This window comes from Castor canadensis, chromosome 10, assembly GCF_047511655.1.
Source record: "Castor canadensis chromosome 10, mCasCan1.hap1v2, whole genome shotgun sequence".
Classification (NCBI taxonomy): domain Eukaryota; kingdom Metazoa; phylum Chordata; class Mammalia; order Rodentia; family Castoridae; genus Castor; species Castor canadensis.
Window position 1 is genome coordinate 47,924,830 of NC_133395.1, and position 13,466 is coordinate 47,938,295.

Here is a 13,466-nt window from a genome sequence, read left to right on the forward strand (position 1 = left end):
GGGAAAAATTGTGTCACAGCCATTAACCTTAATCCTCAGAAAATTATTATAATTGTGAAGACATACTGTAAGAAGCTTTCTGTGATGAGAAATGAACTGTTTTAAATATTTCTAGTAAGCCAAACTGAAAGAAGGTCTATGCCATAGGAATAGGGATATTTGAGAGAGATCAGCAGTTAAAGGAATATGTGATTTCATTAAATGGTAAAGAACACAGAAAAACTTCTCTGTATGGAAATCATTTTACAAGTCTTGTTATAGCTGTGGCCTGCTCCAGATACAGGGTCAGGCTCTCCTGGTTCCCTTGAAAGCTCCCCATGGAATTGAAGTCTTGGAGCCACTCTGGATATTGCTTGGTCTGGGATGGGTTCTGATGAGTGTTTTGAAAAGCTCTCATGTCGCTATTGTCATGCCTCCTGTCAGTGCATGGTGGACCTTCTGACTTTCTCAATATAATAAGTGTAACCAGATGACTCTTGTATGTCCTCAGTGTTTCCTGTGAGAGTAGTTCACTAGATGACAGATCTCTCTATAAATGTGATCCAACAGGATGGGCTATGTTTACCTGTAGACTTTGCTATACTTACTGTGCTACTGTTCTAGGTTTTGTGGGATGTATGTGGAAATAGACATCACATGTATGAAAGAAGAAATAGTGGCTTTGGTCATTTGAACTTATATGTAGCTTTTGAGTACCTTAAAAATACCACAATTTAAAAGAATTACTTAAAATTTTCTTATTAGCCTAGTAGAATATAATTTAAGTTCATTTTGTATTTCTGTTAACTTTGTGTATTTCCCTTGGAAGTTAAAAAAAGTGATAAAGGAAAATATGTGGTATTTTTCAGTTCTTCCTGTAAAACTATATACTCCTGTATATACTTCCTGTAAAACAGAATATACTCTTCTATGTAAAGGAAAAATATCATCACGGAATGGGGCAATTCAATATATAGTAAAATACATCAAAACACATTCTGTAGGATTTAAAGTGTTTACAAAGTCAGGTGGGCCTTTCAAAGCCCATTAATATCAGTTAATTAGGACTTCCTGTACTTAGATTTTCATAGTAGCACTGAAGTACTATTTCAGAATCTTTAAATATTTATGGGATGGTTTAGAGAGTGCCTCCTCAAATCAGTAGAAACGTGGGAATAGCATCAAGAGCCCTCAGGGTGGAATTTACTAAAATGTAGTCGGGTGTTCAGACCTGTGTATCTGTCCTTTTGTCAGCTCATTCATTAAGTATTTATTGAGTACCCAGTACTGTTACAGTACTACAACAATTTATAAGATTGTCTTGGCCTGGAAACAGTGGGAAACAGGTGGGTATACATCAGTAGTTGTAATGTGGTATGACGAGCTGCAACAATTTATAGGGTTCAGTGGGCATATTAAGTTAACATGATTCTTGGGAACAACTCTCATGTGAGTTTTGAAGGACAGGTTGGAATCCAGGCTGGCAGTTGTGTATTTTTTCTTCTTCTTCTTCTTTTTTTTTTTTAACCTTGCAGTGTAAATATATTTACTTCCAGGACATCATCAAAATGGGTTCCTAATGGACCATGTCAGGTTGGCAGTTAGGAAGCAGATGATTTCGTGTATGGGCAATATTGAGCTGTGCCTTTAAAAATAATGTACAATATTTATTTAGAGAGCTAGTTTATACTTCCTTTAAGTATGTACTAGTAATAATGTTTGAATACTTGGTGAGGCAGAGATAGGATAGCCTCTAGCTAGTCTCGAGACTAGCTAGAGGCTAGCCTGAGCAAAAGCTAACGAGATCCTATCTCAAAAACAAGCTGAGTATCATGGTACACACTTGTAATCATAGCTTACTCAAGAGGCAGAGGGAGGAGATTCGAGGTCCAAAGCTGCCCTGGGCAAAAGTACAAGACCCTATCTGAAAAACAAAGCAAAAAGGGCTGGGTTGTGGCCCCAGCTGTAAGAGTGCTACAAGGCTCTGAGTTCAAAACCCAGTACTGCTAAGAAAAGAAAATTGAATATATGATTAGAATTGTACTTTAAGTTGATGTGGGTAGGTGTAACTTTGGGTTATTGAATTCTTTGTTAGTGATTTGTGTCCCTTTCCTTTGGATATTTTCCCAGTTTACTGCCTGTGATAATCAGCTTTCTTGTTACTATACCAAGAAACATGAGATAATCAACTTAGAAGGAGGAAAGGTTTATTTTTGTCTCAAGGTTTCAGTGGTCAGTTGGTGCTGTTGCTTTGTTCTGTAGTAGTGCAGTACATCATGGCAGGAGGGCAGGGCATAAGTCAGTTCCATTCATGGTAGCCAAGAAGCAAAGAGAGAGGAAAGGGCCCATGGTTTCCAGTATCAAGGACATGCCCCCAGTGGCCTAACTTCCTTCTACTAGGCTCTAACTCCTAAAGGTTCCAACATCTCCCAATAGCACGGTGGGCTGGGGATCAAGCTGTTGACAGATGGGCCTTTGGGGGACATTCAAGATCCAAGTATTCCTTACATTATCATATTGAGTTACAGAAATTTATGCTTGCTTTTAGTGTAGGGAGATTGTTCTGTGAATTACCAGTGTTGGGAAGAGTCTGGGTTTTCTTACTGAATATATAAAATGTATAAATATCTGGTATTTTTCCCTGATATGCTTTTATTTAAAATACTGTTCAGAATAATTTAGTAACTCAAGGAACAATGGCTGCGTCCCAGGCCTGGAAGATAAGAAGATATTAATTTACTAAACGAACATTAGCAGAACTTTCACTCTGTGCTTAAAACCATACTAAGTTCCAAGGGTAGTTTAGTGAGTAAAATAATTATCTGTTCTCAGTGGCTTAAAGCCTTACTCACTAAATGCACATTTAATGGCAAGTACCAGGTCTCTGGACATCTGTTGTGTTCTTGTAGAGTCAGGAAGGATCACTTCATGAACTGTAGCTCAAGTTGATACCTGAAGATTGAGTTGATATTAGCCAGATAAGAGGATGGGATGATAACTTATAGACACAAGGAACAGCATATGCATGTTTAGGAGACTAGATTATTCATTACATCTAGATCACATGGTGTAAGGTTGTAGAGTGCCGAAAACATTGTCTGGTAGGAAGTAAGGTTCAGATCAAGGTGACCTTAGAACCATGGCAAGATATTTGAATGTCATCTTCTGAGTAATGGGGAGCCATGGGAAAGTTTGAAGCAGGCATGAAGGACATGATTGGATTTGCATTTTCAGTAAGATCAAAAGGATGTCTGTGTAGAGAATTGCTTGGAGTGGTGTGGGTTGAGAGGTAGTGAAGACTTGCAAGTTGATTAGCAATAATCCAAGTGGCCTATACTAGGCTCTGATGGTAGTAGGGACAGAGAGAAGATAAATTAGTGAGGTACGTTACATATGACTTGCTTTGCATTTATTAATTTTCACTAGTTATCACAATTCCAATCACTTTTCAGTTAACATGAGCCACCATCAGCAGTCACTAAGAATCCCCTTGCTTCCCTTAGCTCACGTCCCTTTATTACCTTAACTCTTCCAGACTTCCCACACCATCCTACTTTTCCCTTTGGAACTCAAAGTCTGATACCTTCTGATGTTTTCATTCTTCCTTGTTGTAATTGAAACTTGTATATTCTTTGATGGCTTTACTTTCCTGGTGGCTTCTTCCTTCAAAAGCTTCCAGGTTAGAGGTGTGGCTGAAATGGTAGAGTTATCTGCTTTGCAAGCACAAAGCCCTGCATTCAAAACCAGTCCCACTGCTCCCCTCACCCCCAAAAAAAGAAAAAAAAATAAAGGAAAAAAAAAAGTTTCCATGTTCTTTTGGTGTCACAAACTGTCAGCGTGTGTAGCCTGTTGCATTCTTCTTGTTGGTCTTCTACCCCTCCCCCTGAATCACTGAAAGCCTTAGAACTTGAGTTACTTCTTTACCACTGCTTTTGTTACCATTCCATATCCACCACCAGAGTCTTAACCTGGGATCTATTTGCCACCAACAGATCTGTGGTAGAACTCATGGTGCCCTTGAAAAAAAGATTAAATCTTTTCCCTAGCTTTGAAAGTGTAATTTATTATTTTTTCAATTATGAATATAGGGAAAACTATCAGGTATGACCCTCTGTCTCAGACCCCAGGAAAAAACCCACCCAAAAGACCACAGTAGTATCTGATCTGTGAGTTTATCATGAATAGGTTTCACAAATATTTTCAGAGCACATTGTAGTTATTAGAGATACTTCTAACTTATACCCAACATTGTTGAAATTAGACTTGCTAATTGTTATTTAATGCAGTAGTGAAGAACACCAATTACTATATTACAATTTCATTTAATATTTTGATAGCCCCATTTTATTTTGATGTTTTCCTTATAATCATATATAGTTTTAATTTAGACATTTTAAAGTATTCTGTGAGAAGTTCCATCTTAATCATCTATTGTTGAATAACACAATTTTTTTGAAATGTAGTTTAAAACCACATTTTTTGAAAGTTTTTTGGGTCAGAAACTTGGAACCAGTAAAGCAAGATAGTTCTGATTTGAAGTCTTTTATGAGATTGTCATCAGGACGCAGGCCTAGGCTATAGTCATCTGAAGTTCTGATGGGACTGAGTATCCATTTCCACAGTGGCTTCCTCATGACTGGCAGGTTGTTGATTTTGGAAAGAGGCCTCAGTTCTTCCCTATGTGGGAATCTCCGTGGGTGTTGAACTATCATGTGAAACCTAAATGTGAACAAGATATTATACCCACAATTCTTTTTGAGGGGGGAGCACTGACTAAAGAACTTTTAAAATTTCTCTGACTAAAGAACTTTTTATAACGTTGAGGATATTGAATTCAAAATTGCAGTAGTTGGTGGGGTAATAGGAATTGTTACTGTGTGATAAGACTGTGGCTGAGACTGGGATGGTTAGTTTATCATACCTGAAACTACAAATGGTCAGTTTTTCATCTGGCAGGATATTTGTGGAAGTGATGTTGCTAACATTTTAGTAAAGAGATGGGACAGACAGGCATACTGCTCAGCTGGTAACATGTACTCTCTATACATGTTACTCTCATGTAATTCGTGTATCAGTCTTACATGGCTTCCTGACTTCACTCCCTTTCCAAAATCTCTTGAGAGGATTTCTCCATTCCAGAATTAATAATTCATTCCTATCTGTTGCTAATTTGTTTATGGTTTTCTCGGCGGCACTTAAAATATTTTACCTTAAGTTGCACTTTGTTGTTTATCATGTATTTTTCCCCAAGTAGGGAACAGCTGCAGAGATGGCACCATATTTTATAATACTTTTATCATTCAGAACTTAGCCATTCATAACTTCAACAATCAATTGACTACTAGCTATCTGCTAGGTCCTATGTTATATAGCCTGAATATATACCTGTGACTGTCATAGTTGAATGTGAGTATGTAACAAATGGCTATAATTCTTGTGGCCTAAACCAGCAAACGTTGTTTTAAACAGATGTTTAGTAGTTGCTTAGCAGGGTTGTTTTGGCTTAGGGTCTCTCACGAGGCTGCAGTGAAGGTATTGGCTAGAGCTATAGTCATCTAAAGGCTAGACTGTGACTTCCAAGATGAAGTTCACATGGCTGTTGGCAAGAGGTCTTTTAATCTTTTGTGGAAGGTCTCAGTTCTTTGTCATGTGTGTCTTAGGTACTCTTAGGTTCTCATATCTGGTAGCTGGCATACCCCAGAGTGAATGAGCCAAGAGGGAATAAGGCAAAAACTAATATCTTTTATGACCAAGTCTTGTACGTTATTTTCTGTAATTTCCACAATAGCTTAACAGTTGCATAAGTCAGAGGATCATTGGGGGTCATCTTAGAGACTGGCTACCACAGTGACTACGATAATGGTTGGCCTAGCATGGTTTACCTAGTGTGGCTTTTAAATTTTAGTGGGAAAGAGATAGTTCGCAATTACAAAGGAAATGAAATGGTTACAGATTTTTACAAGTCATTTGAAAGGCCATGCAGAGTGTACTGTGTGCTGTGACAGAGAATGGGGTGGATGCATGTGCTACTTTACATGGAGTGGTCAGAAAACCATTTTAGGCCTTCTCACCTGAAATGGAAAGGGGGTAGCAGCTTATTTCCTGTTAACACTTCTTTGTGACAGGCACTAGGATGACCGGTATAAGTATCTGAAGAAGGTTTATGGCAACACAGCAAGCCAGTGTCTGGGCAGAATTCAGAAGTCAGACTCTGGAGCATGTTTTTAATCAGCAAGTTGCTTGGTTAGTAATAAATCTAATTAAAAAGCCAAGCTTTTTAATTGCCTCCTGAATTATAAAATTGCATGAAAATTGATATGTAGTTTTAAGCAGTATACTTTATATTTCAGATATTCATGTATGCCTTTTGATAGAATTGATTCTGTAATCAGAAGAAACTTTTGTTCTAAGGAACTATGTTTATGATCATATATAATTTTTCAGACTAGTGAAATTATAAGATGACTAATAACTACACTGTGTTTCCTTTAAAATTTAAACAGTACTACTCTGTTGGTATTTACAGTGATCTAATAATGAAAATTCAAAACACTGAGTTTTCACTATTATAATGTCATATTGTAGCTAAAATACAGATAGTTTTTTAGAGCCTGTTTTTTGTTTAATTAATTTTATTTAAGCTGTCATTACTGATTATCAGTATGATTACTCAGTATGAGATAATACTCAGTAGGGTGCTCATTTAACTTCCCCTGATGATAAGTGATATTAATTTATAAAACTTAGTATACCCCAGACGCAGTCAAAGCCTGCTTAATTAAGTGTGGTGTACCACCTTCAAATAGCATTATAACAGAATTTTGTCTTATGTGTGTTTAAGCAGTTCTTCAGTGTGAATTGTTGTGTACTTCACTGATTGAGTTGAGTTTCTAGCTTGACTTTAAAAGAATTAAAGAATAAAGTACATAAGTCATAAAATACCCAAATTATACCCAGCCAAATCGTCAAATTCAAGGTGACAGCAAACCTGCATTCAATAAGTGATGGAGATTTCATCATAATTTTATGTACAAAAGTATTTTTAAAATTTGCTGGTATATTCTATTGTGCCTCACTTTAAAAGCAAATTGTATGTTCAGTCCCATGGAAGGTAAAGTAGGAGTGATTTTTTTCATTTGTGAGCAGAATCATCATAGCATCACTTTAAAAAATGAAACCTCTTTAGCACATTTAAATAATTTGCTGTGTCCTAGTTCTGTATTAGTGCCTAGATTTTGTGGTATTTATCTGGAGTACTTAGTAGAGCAGGACATACCTTGGAATGGTTTTTTATAAGCCTGAGTTATTCAACAGATTCAATCTACTGTTCTATACTGTTCTAGTATAGGAAGAAGAATTGTATTTTCCTCTTGTATTTCTTTCCTTATTATGTCTTTCACCCTTCTAATCAGGGAAGATAAATAAAAGCATTACACCAAAAGTATGAAACTCTGATCTTTTTGTGTTTCATATTACTATTTGGACCTTTGTAGATTTAGGAGCTAGAATATGCTAATTTTTCCTTTCTTGCCTTGGGCCAGCTATATAGTGGTAAGGTACAAATTTGCTTTTTCTATTTGGGTAAAAATTCAACCTTTCCCTAGAGTTTAGATGCTATGCACATGGGGAGATGTGGTAATTCTACTTTATTATTTTTACAAATTGTATTTTTTACTGATACAAATGTAGTTTTACTGTTAGCATAATGGGTTGAATTTTTTTCTTTGTGCTATTCTATAAATTTTTTATGTATGAGTGTTTTGTAGTATATCCTTTATTTAGACATGAAGTTTCTTCATTGTAAGGATTAAACAAATATGATAACCCAATGCTGCATTTCAGGTTCTTAACCTGGTGCCTAACATATAGAAAGGGTTCAGTAAATATTAGCCATTGTTTTTTTTGTAACTTTTAGAGATTCATATTTTAAAAAGTACTGATTTTCATTGAAAACCAAAATTTTAAGAACTCTTGTATCATTCATACAGCCATTAGTTTGGGCATTTACATATTAGCTTGTTAAGTACTTCATTTTATGATTCCCACTTATTGACATGTTTACATTTATAATATTGATGTTGCATTAATGATGTTTTGCTTAATTTCATTTCATTATAAGTTTAGAATATTAATGAAGTCACACTTTGTATATTGAAGATGAGTCAGGATGGTTTCTAACTCAGGAGTTGATGTTACCTGTACAGAACTGCTGTAACAACTGAGGAGACAGAGTAATCAAGCCTGTGTCTTTTTTTTTCTTTTTCTTTTTTGTTAAGAAGAAGCAGTTTTATTAGAAGATTTAAAATGATAGTATGCTAACTTAAACAGCTAGGTTGTGCAAGGTCTGAAAATTCCCTTTTTGATGTTATCCATCCTCCAAGACATTGTGTTTATACGTACATTTTTCTTTCTACAGAAGTCCTATGTCTTAAAGCAAGTTTTTCTGTGTCTCCTACTTTTTTTCAACAAAAATCAGGAATTACAGTACAAATCTACGTAGAAACAGTAACTTCTGGATATAGATTCATATTTCTGGGTAATTTCAAAGTAGATAACGCTTATGTTTGGTGAGTTGATGCCACCCTTTTTGTATATTATATACTATAATACAGGAACCTGCTATGTTTCTATATAGCTGTATAATTACCTGTTTATGTGCTTGTCTCCACTTGATTGTTATTTAAGGTAAGTCTTGTACAACTCACTTATCTTTGTATCACCAGCATCTAATACATTCTCACAGCTCCTCATTTCTTTTCATGGATCTGGAATTCCATATAATACCATTTTCCTTTAGCCTGAGAAACTTCTCTAATACTTTCTTCGGTGGAGGTCTACTGGAGACAGATTCTCCCAGCTTTAGTCTGTCTGAAAGTGTCTTCATTTTGCTTCTACTAATGCAAGATATGTTCACTTGAAATAGAATCCCAGAAAGGCAGTACTTCTTTTTCAGACTTTAAAGATGCCTTTCAGTTCTTTGAGAACCATTGCCATTGCTTCTGGTGATAAATTAGCTGTCATATTGTATAGTTTTTCTCCTATATAATGTGTTTTTATTTCTCTACTTGCACTTTGTTTTGCTCTTTATGTTTTATTTTTCAGCAGTTTGATTTGAAATGGCTAAGTGTGTGGATTTTCCTTTTTTTTCCACCCTTCTTATTTTGCCATGCTGTTTGAGTTTTATTGAACTCCTTGGATCTGTGAGTTGCTGTGTGTGTGTGTGTGTTAAAAATCACTTTTCCTTAGTCTATTTCTTGAAATATTTCTTGTGCACCATTCTTTTACTCTCTTCTTCTTCTGGACTGCAGTTACATTTGTGTTATGCCATTTCACATTATTATCAGAGACCTTGGTTGCTCCTTTTATTCCAGCTTCCCATTCCACTCCCTTTTTAAAGTAGTTTCTGTGACTTTGCTACTGAAATAAATCCCTAATCTCTCATTTGTGGTGTTCAATCTATTTTCATTCTATCCTTTCAACATTTTCATTAATCATATCTTAAGCTGCTTGTCTGGTAAGTTCAACATTTGGGCCATCTCTAGGTCTGTTATTTTTGACTATGGCTCATATTTCATGTTCTTTTGTTTGTCTCATGATATTTAACTGTGTACTGGGCCTTTATTGAAGTACAATAAGGCCAAAGTAAATAATTCTCCTCAGAAAGGGCCTGCTCTTCTTCCTCCTGGCTGCCCTTCATCTGAAGTTGAAATGGAGCTGTACTTTGTTGCTTCTTTAGTTTTGAGTCAGCTCATCTATGGCTTTACCTCTTGTGAGGGCTTGGGATCTGAGCATTACTGAGAATATGGCTATCTTTTTTTTTTTTTTTTTTCCACACTGTACTACCAGCTTCTTTCAAAGCTCTGGGATATCTCTCTCCTTTAAAGTTCTGATGTACATTTTTAGGATTATATTGTAGAATGGTCTTTTTGTTTCCATTTCCACTTTTGGCACCCTAGTTAGGAAAACTTTGAGCTGCTAACCTGTCCATACCCTTCAGACAGTGGGGAATGGAATGTGTCCTGGGCATTTCTCTCAGGTCTTTGGCCTTGTCCACAACCTTAGGCAGCCTCTCTGCCTCATGAGGGTTCTTGTTCAGCTTTCCTGATCTGTCTCAGCTACTGGGAGACAGTAGCTACCCATTGCAGCTGACAAAAGCTTTGAGGGAAAGTTGGTAGGTGGGGACAGATTGGCTGTATGGCAGGGGCTTTGTAATCAGTACTGTTTGGAATTCCAGTCTCTCATGTGAGCATCCATGCAACTGTCAATAGTTTATTAAGTTGATTAGAAGAATAAGGGCACTTATTCTTGTCACTTCTTGGTATTCTTTGTGTCCTCATCTTTTTGGTAAATTGAAACATAATTTTGTAAGTTTTCTGGCTTATGTTATTTTTTGGGATGAAAGCAGTGGTATTTTATAACTACTTTCTAAATTTTACAAGAAATTGTCCTAGACACTATCTTCATAGTAAATTTGGAGGCCTATTTTGAATTGAAACCATTATTATCTTTATATCTTATTAGTTGAAATCCTTTCTTTACTAAATTAAATAATCAATACCATGGCATATTTTTTTAAATTGAGATTTTTAAATGTCAGATTTCCTTAATGGTTATACTAGCTCTAATAGAACTTTTTGTGATAGTGGAAATGTTCTGTGTATTCTTGGAGCAATATGGTAGCCATTAGCACTTTAAATTTGGCTAGTACAGCCAAAGAACTGAGTATTTTTTTTTCAGTGGGGTGGCACTGGGGTTTGAACGCAGGGCCTTGTGCTTACTAGGCAAGTGCTCTACCAGTTGAGCCATGCCCTTAGCTCTTTTTGCTTTAGTTATTTTTTGAATAGGGTCTCACTTTTATGCTTGGGCTGGCCTGGAGTGGGAGCCCTCTATTCACATTTCTGGTGTATCTGTAGTGATGCGCAACCATTACCATACTCAAATTTATTAGCTAAGATGGGATATTGTTAACTGTTTGCCTGGGCTGGCCATGAATTTTGATCCTTCCAAGTATCTAGGATTTACAAGGGTAAGCTACTGGGCCTGGTAAAGAAACTGAATTTTTAATATCATTTGTTTTAATTCAGTAGCCATTACATGGCTAGTAGCTGCCATGGTGAGTAGTCAGGTGAAAACAATAGCTTAATGTATATGGCAATGATAAGCAGTTCACAGAATCATTGATTTAAAATATACATACATTCTTGATACCTACTTTAAGACTTTTTGCCCTTTTGATTGTTGAAAATCATGTAAGTTTGAAATATGAGCTTGGGTTCTTTGTGAGAAATACAATTTGTAACATTCAAACAGTTATGAATGAATGATTAACTTTCTGAACTAATGTCTACACATTTTTAAACATCAGCAAACTATTTGATCTAGTTGTGGATGGAGTCCTATTACAACAAAAACCTAGCTTTATTCCTTAAGGCTTTCATAATCCTGCTCTCTAGATGTTCAAGATCTTCCAATATAGAACAGCTTGAGCAAAGAGATGTGTTATCAGACTAAGAAACTATGAAGAGATAAGCTGAATTCAGTTCTTAAAATTCTTAAATCATGTCCTGTTCTTCCTTTTTCCCCCACTAGGCACTTGACAACGTAGCAGGAGGTAGGCCAGGAGCAGGACAACAGAATATTGTGTCTATCACTTAGTGGTGCCACCACTAAGTTAGCTGAGTTGGTTTTGTAAAACTATTTAGTTTTACAAAAATCTATAAAGCAGAAATTACTATCACTAGAATCTCAAATTTGTAATTGTAAGTTTAGGAAGGATTTTTTATGATTGTATAACTTCCTGGAAACTTTTCACGACTTTTTGTATTTATTATTATTAACTTAAAAATTTCTAATCCTGATTGCCTTGTGATGAAATTACAGTAATAATGTGATTGGCCTTGTTTGTTCTTTTGATGTTTGGAATTAGATAAATGCTGAGAGAGGAAATACTTATATGTGTGTTATTTTTCTTTGTAGCTGGACAAATTTGCCAGCATAAGAATCCCGGGGAGCAAGAAAGAGAAACCTCCTCTTTCCAGCCTAAAGGCTGCATTTACAAGCAGCGATTGCTCACCTGCATCTTCAGAGATGATGGAGAACATTCCAAAGTCACTGCCAGACAATCAAGTCTTACAGCTTTTTGAAAAGATGATGGTAAGGTGTTTGATTCTTTATAAAATGTTTGAAGAAGAACCTTAGCTCTTGCACATATTAATGGAACTGTAAGCACAGTAGGAAGTCATGGTCCATAGGGTGATTCTAGAGATCATTTAAGATAGCATTATAGCTATAGATTGCTCTTTTTATTTTTTTGAGACAGGTCTTGCTATGTAGCCTAGGCTGGCCTGGAACTCAGGAACCTCCTCCTTCTGCCTTTCAAGTACTGAGATTGCAGACATGTACCACTACGCCTGTTTTATAGATTGCTTTTAGGTTACAAAAATAAGACTGGAGAAATGCATCAGGGTATGTAAAAAAAACACTGTGTAGTATCACTGTATAGTATATATGTGGATATACACACACATGCATATGTATATATATTTAAACTTAGGATTCATTAATAGTACATGGGGTTTCATGTGACAATTCCATTTATGCAAATATTTTGTATGTATTTGAGGAAGTTCATCTCTTCTATTATATTTTCTTAACCCCCTTCCCTCCTTCTGTTTTAAAAACAGTATTTGATGGGCTTCTTTATTCTATCTCTCTATATAAATATGAAACATACTTGATCCTCATGTTCCTACCCTTTTAATTTTCCCTCCCTGACCCATTTGAATACTCCCTCCCTCCTACAGTGTCTCTTTCTGCACTCAAGTCCCACTTCTGTTATTTTTATCATATGAATCAAAACATGTGATATGTGGCTTATTTCACTCAATATGATCTCCAGTTGCAGCCATTTTTTCTGCAAACAGCAAAATTTCCTTCTTCATTATGGCTGAATAATACTCCATTATGTATATATATATATATATATATATATATCACATTTTCTTTATCTATTCCTTTGTTTTTGGGCACCTAGGTTGATTCCACTGCTTGTCTATTGTGAATAGTGTATGCAGCAATCTCTTGTATGTTGATTTACGTTCCTTTAGATATATGCCCAAGAGTGCTATAGTAGGGTCATAAGGTTGGTTAATTTTCAGCTTTTGATGAATCTTTATACTGACTCCACTAGTGGTTGTACTAGTTTACATTTTTACTAGCAGTGTGGAGGACTCCTTTGCCCTCTGCATCTTTACCAGCACCAATGCTATATTTTTATCTTGAGTATATTATCTAAGTAGGCAGTCTGATTTCAGTTTAGTTTAGAAGATGATCACAGTGCTCTGCTGCTTTTTGGACTATGTTTTCTTCCCTTGTTAGTTCTCAGTATATCCATATTCTTTATGGTCCTGCAGTAGTTACATGTGTACAATTGCTCCTTTTGGTGTGTGCCTTTCCTAGTAGAGACACATGTCCTTCTTCAGTTCATT

The 13,466-nt window shown here is 35.9% G+C and overlaps 1 protein-coding gene across 5 annotated transcripts in view; it reads left to right on the top strand.

Moving 5' to 3' along the window:
* Diaph3 (diaphanous related formin 3) overlaps window positions 1-13,466 on the top strand; it is a 492,745-nt gene that overhangs the window by 44,957 nt on the left and 434,322 nt on the right. For all 5 annotated transcript variants that reach the window (XR_012436212.1, XM_074043284.1, XM_074043286.1 and 2 more), the window contains one exon: window positions 11,956-12,132. Coding sequence is in view for 4 of the 5 variants with exons in the window: in XM_074043284.1 (XP_073899385.1) it covers window positions 11,956-12,132 (177 nt within the window). In the remaining variant the exon portion in view is untranslated. The remainder of the gene's footprint in view (window positions 1-11,955; window positions 12,133-13,466) is intronic.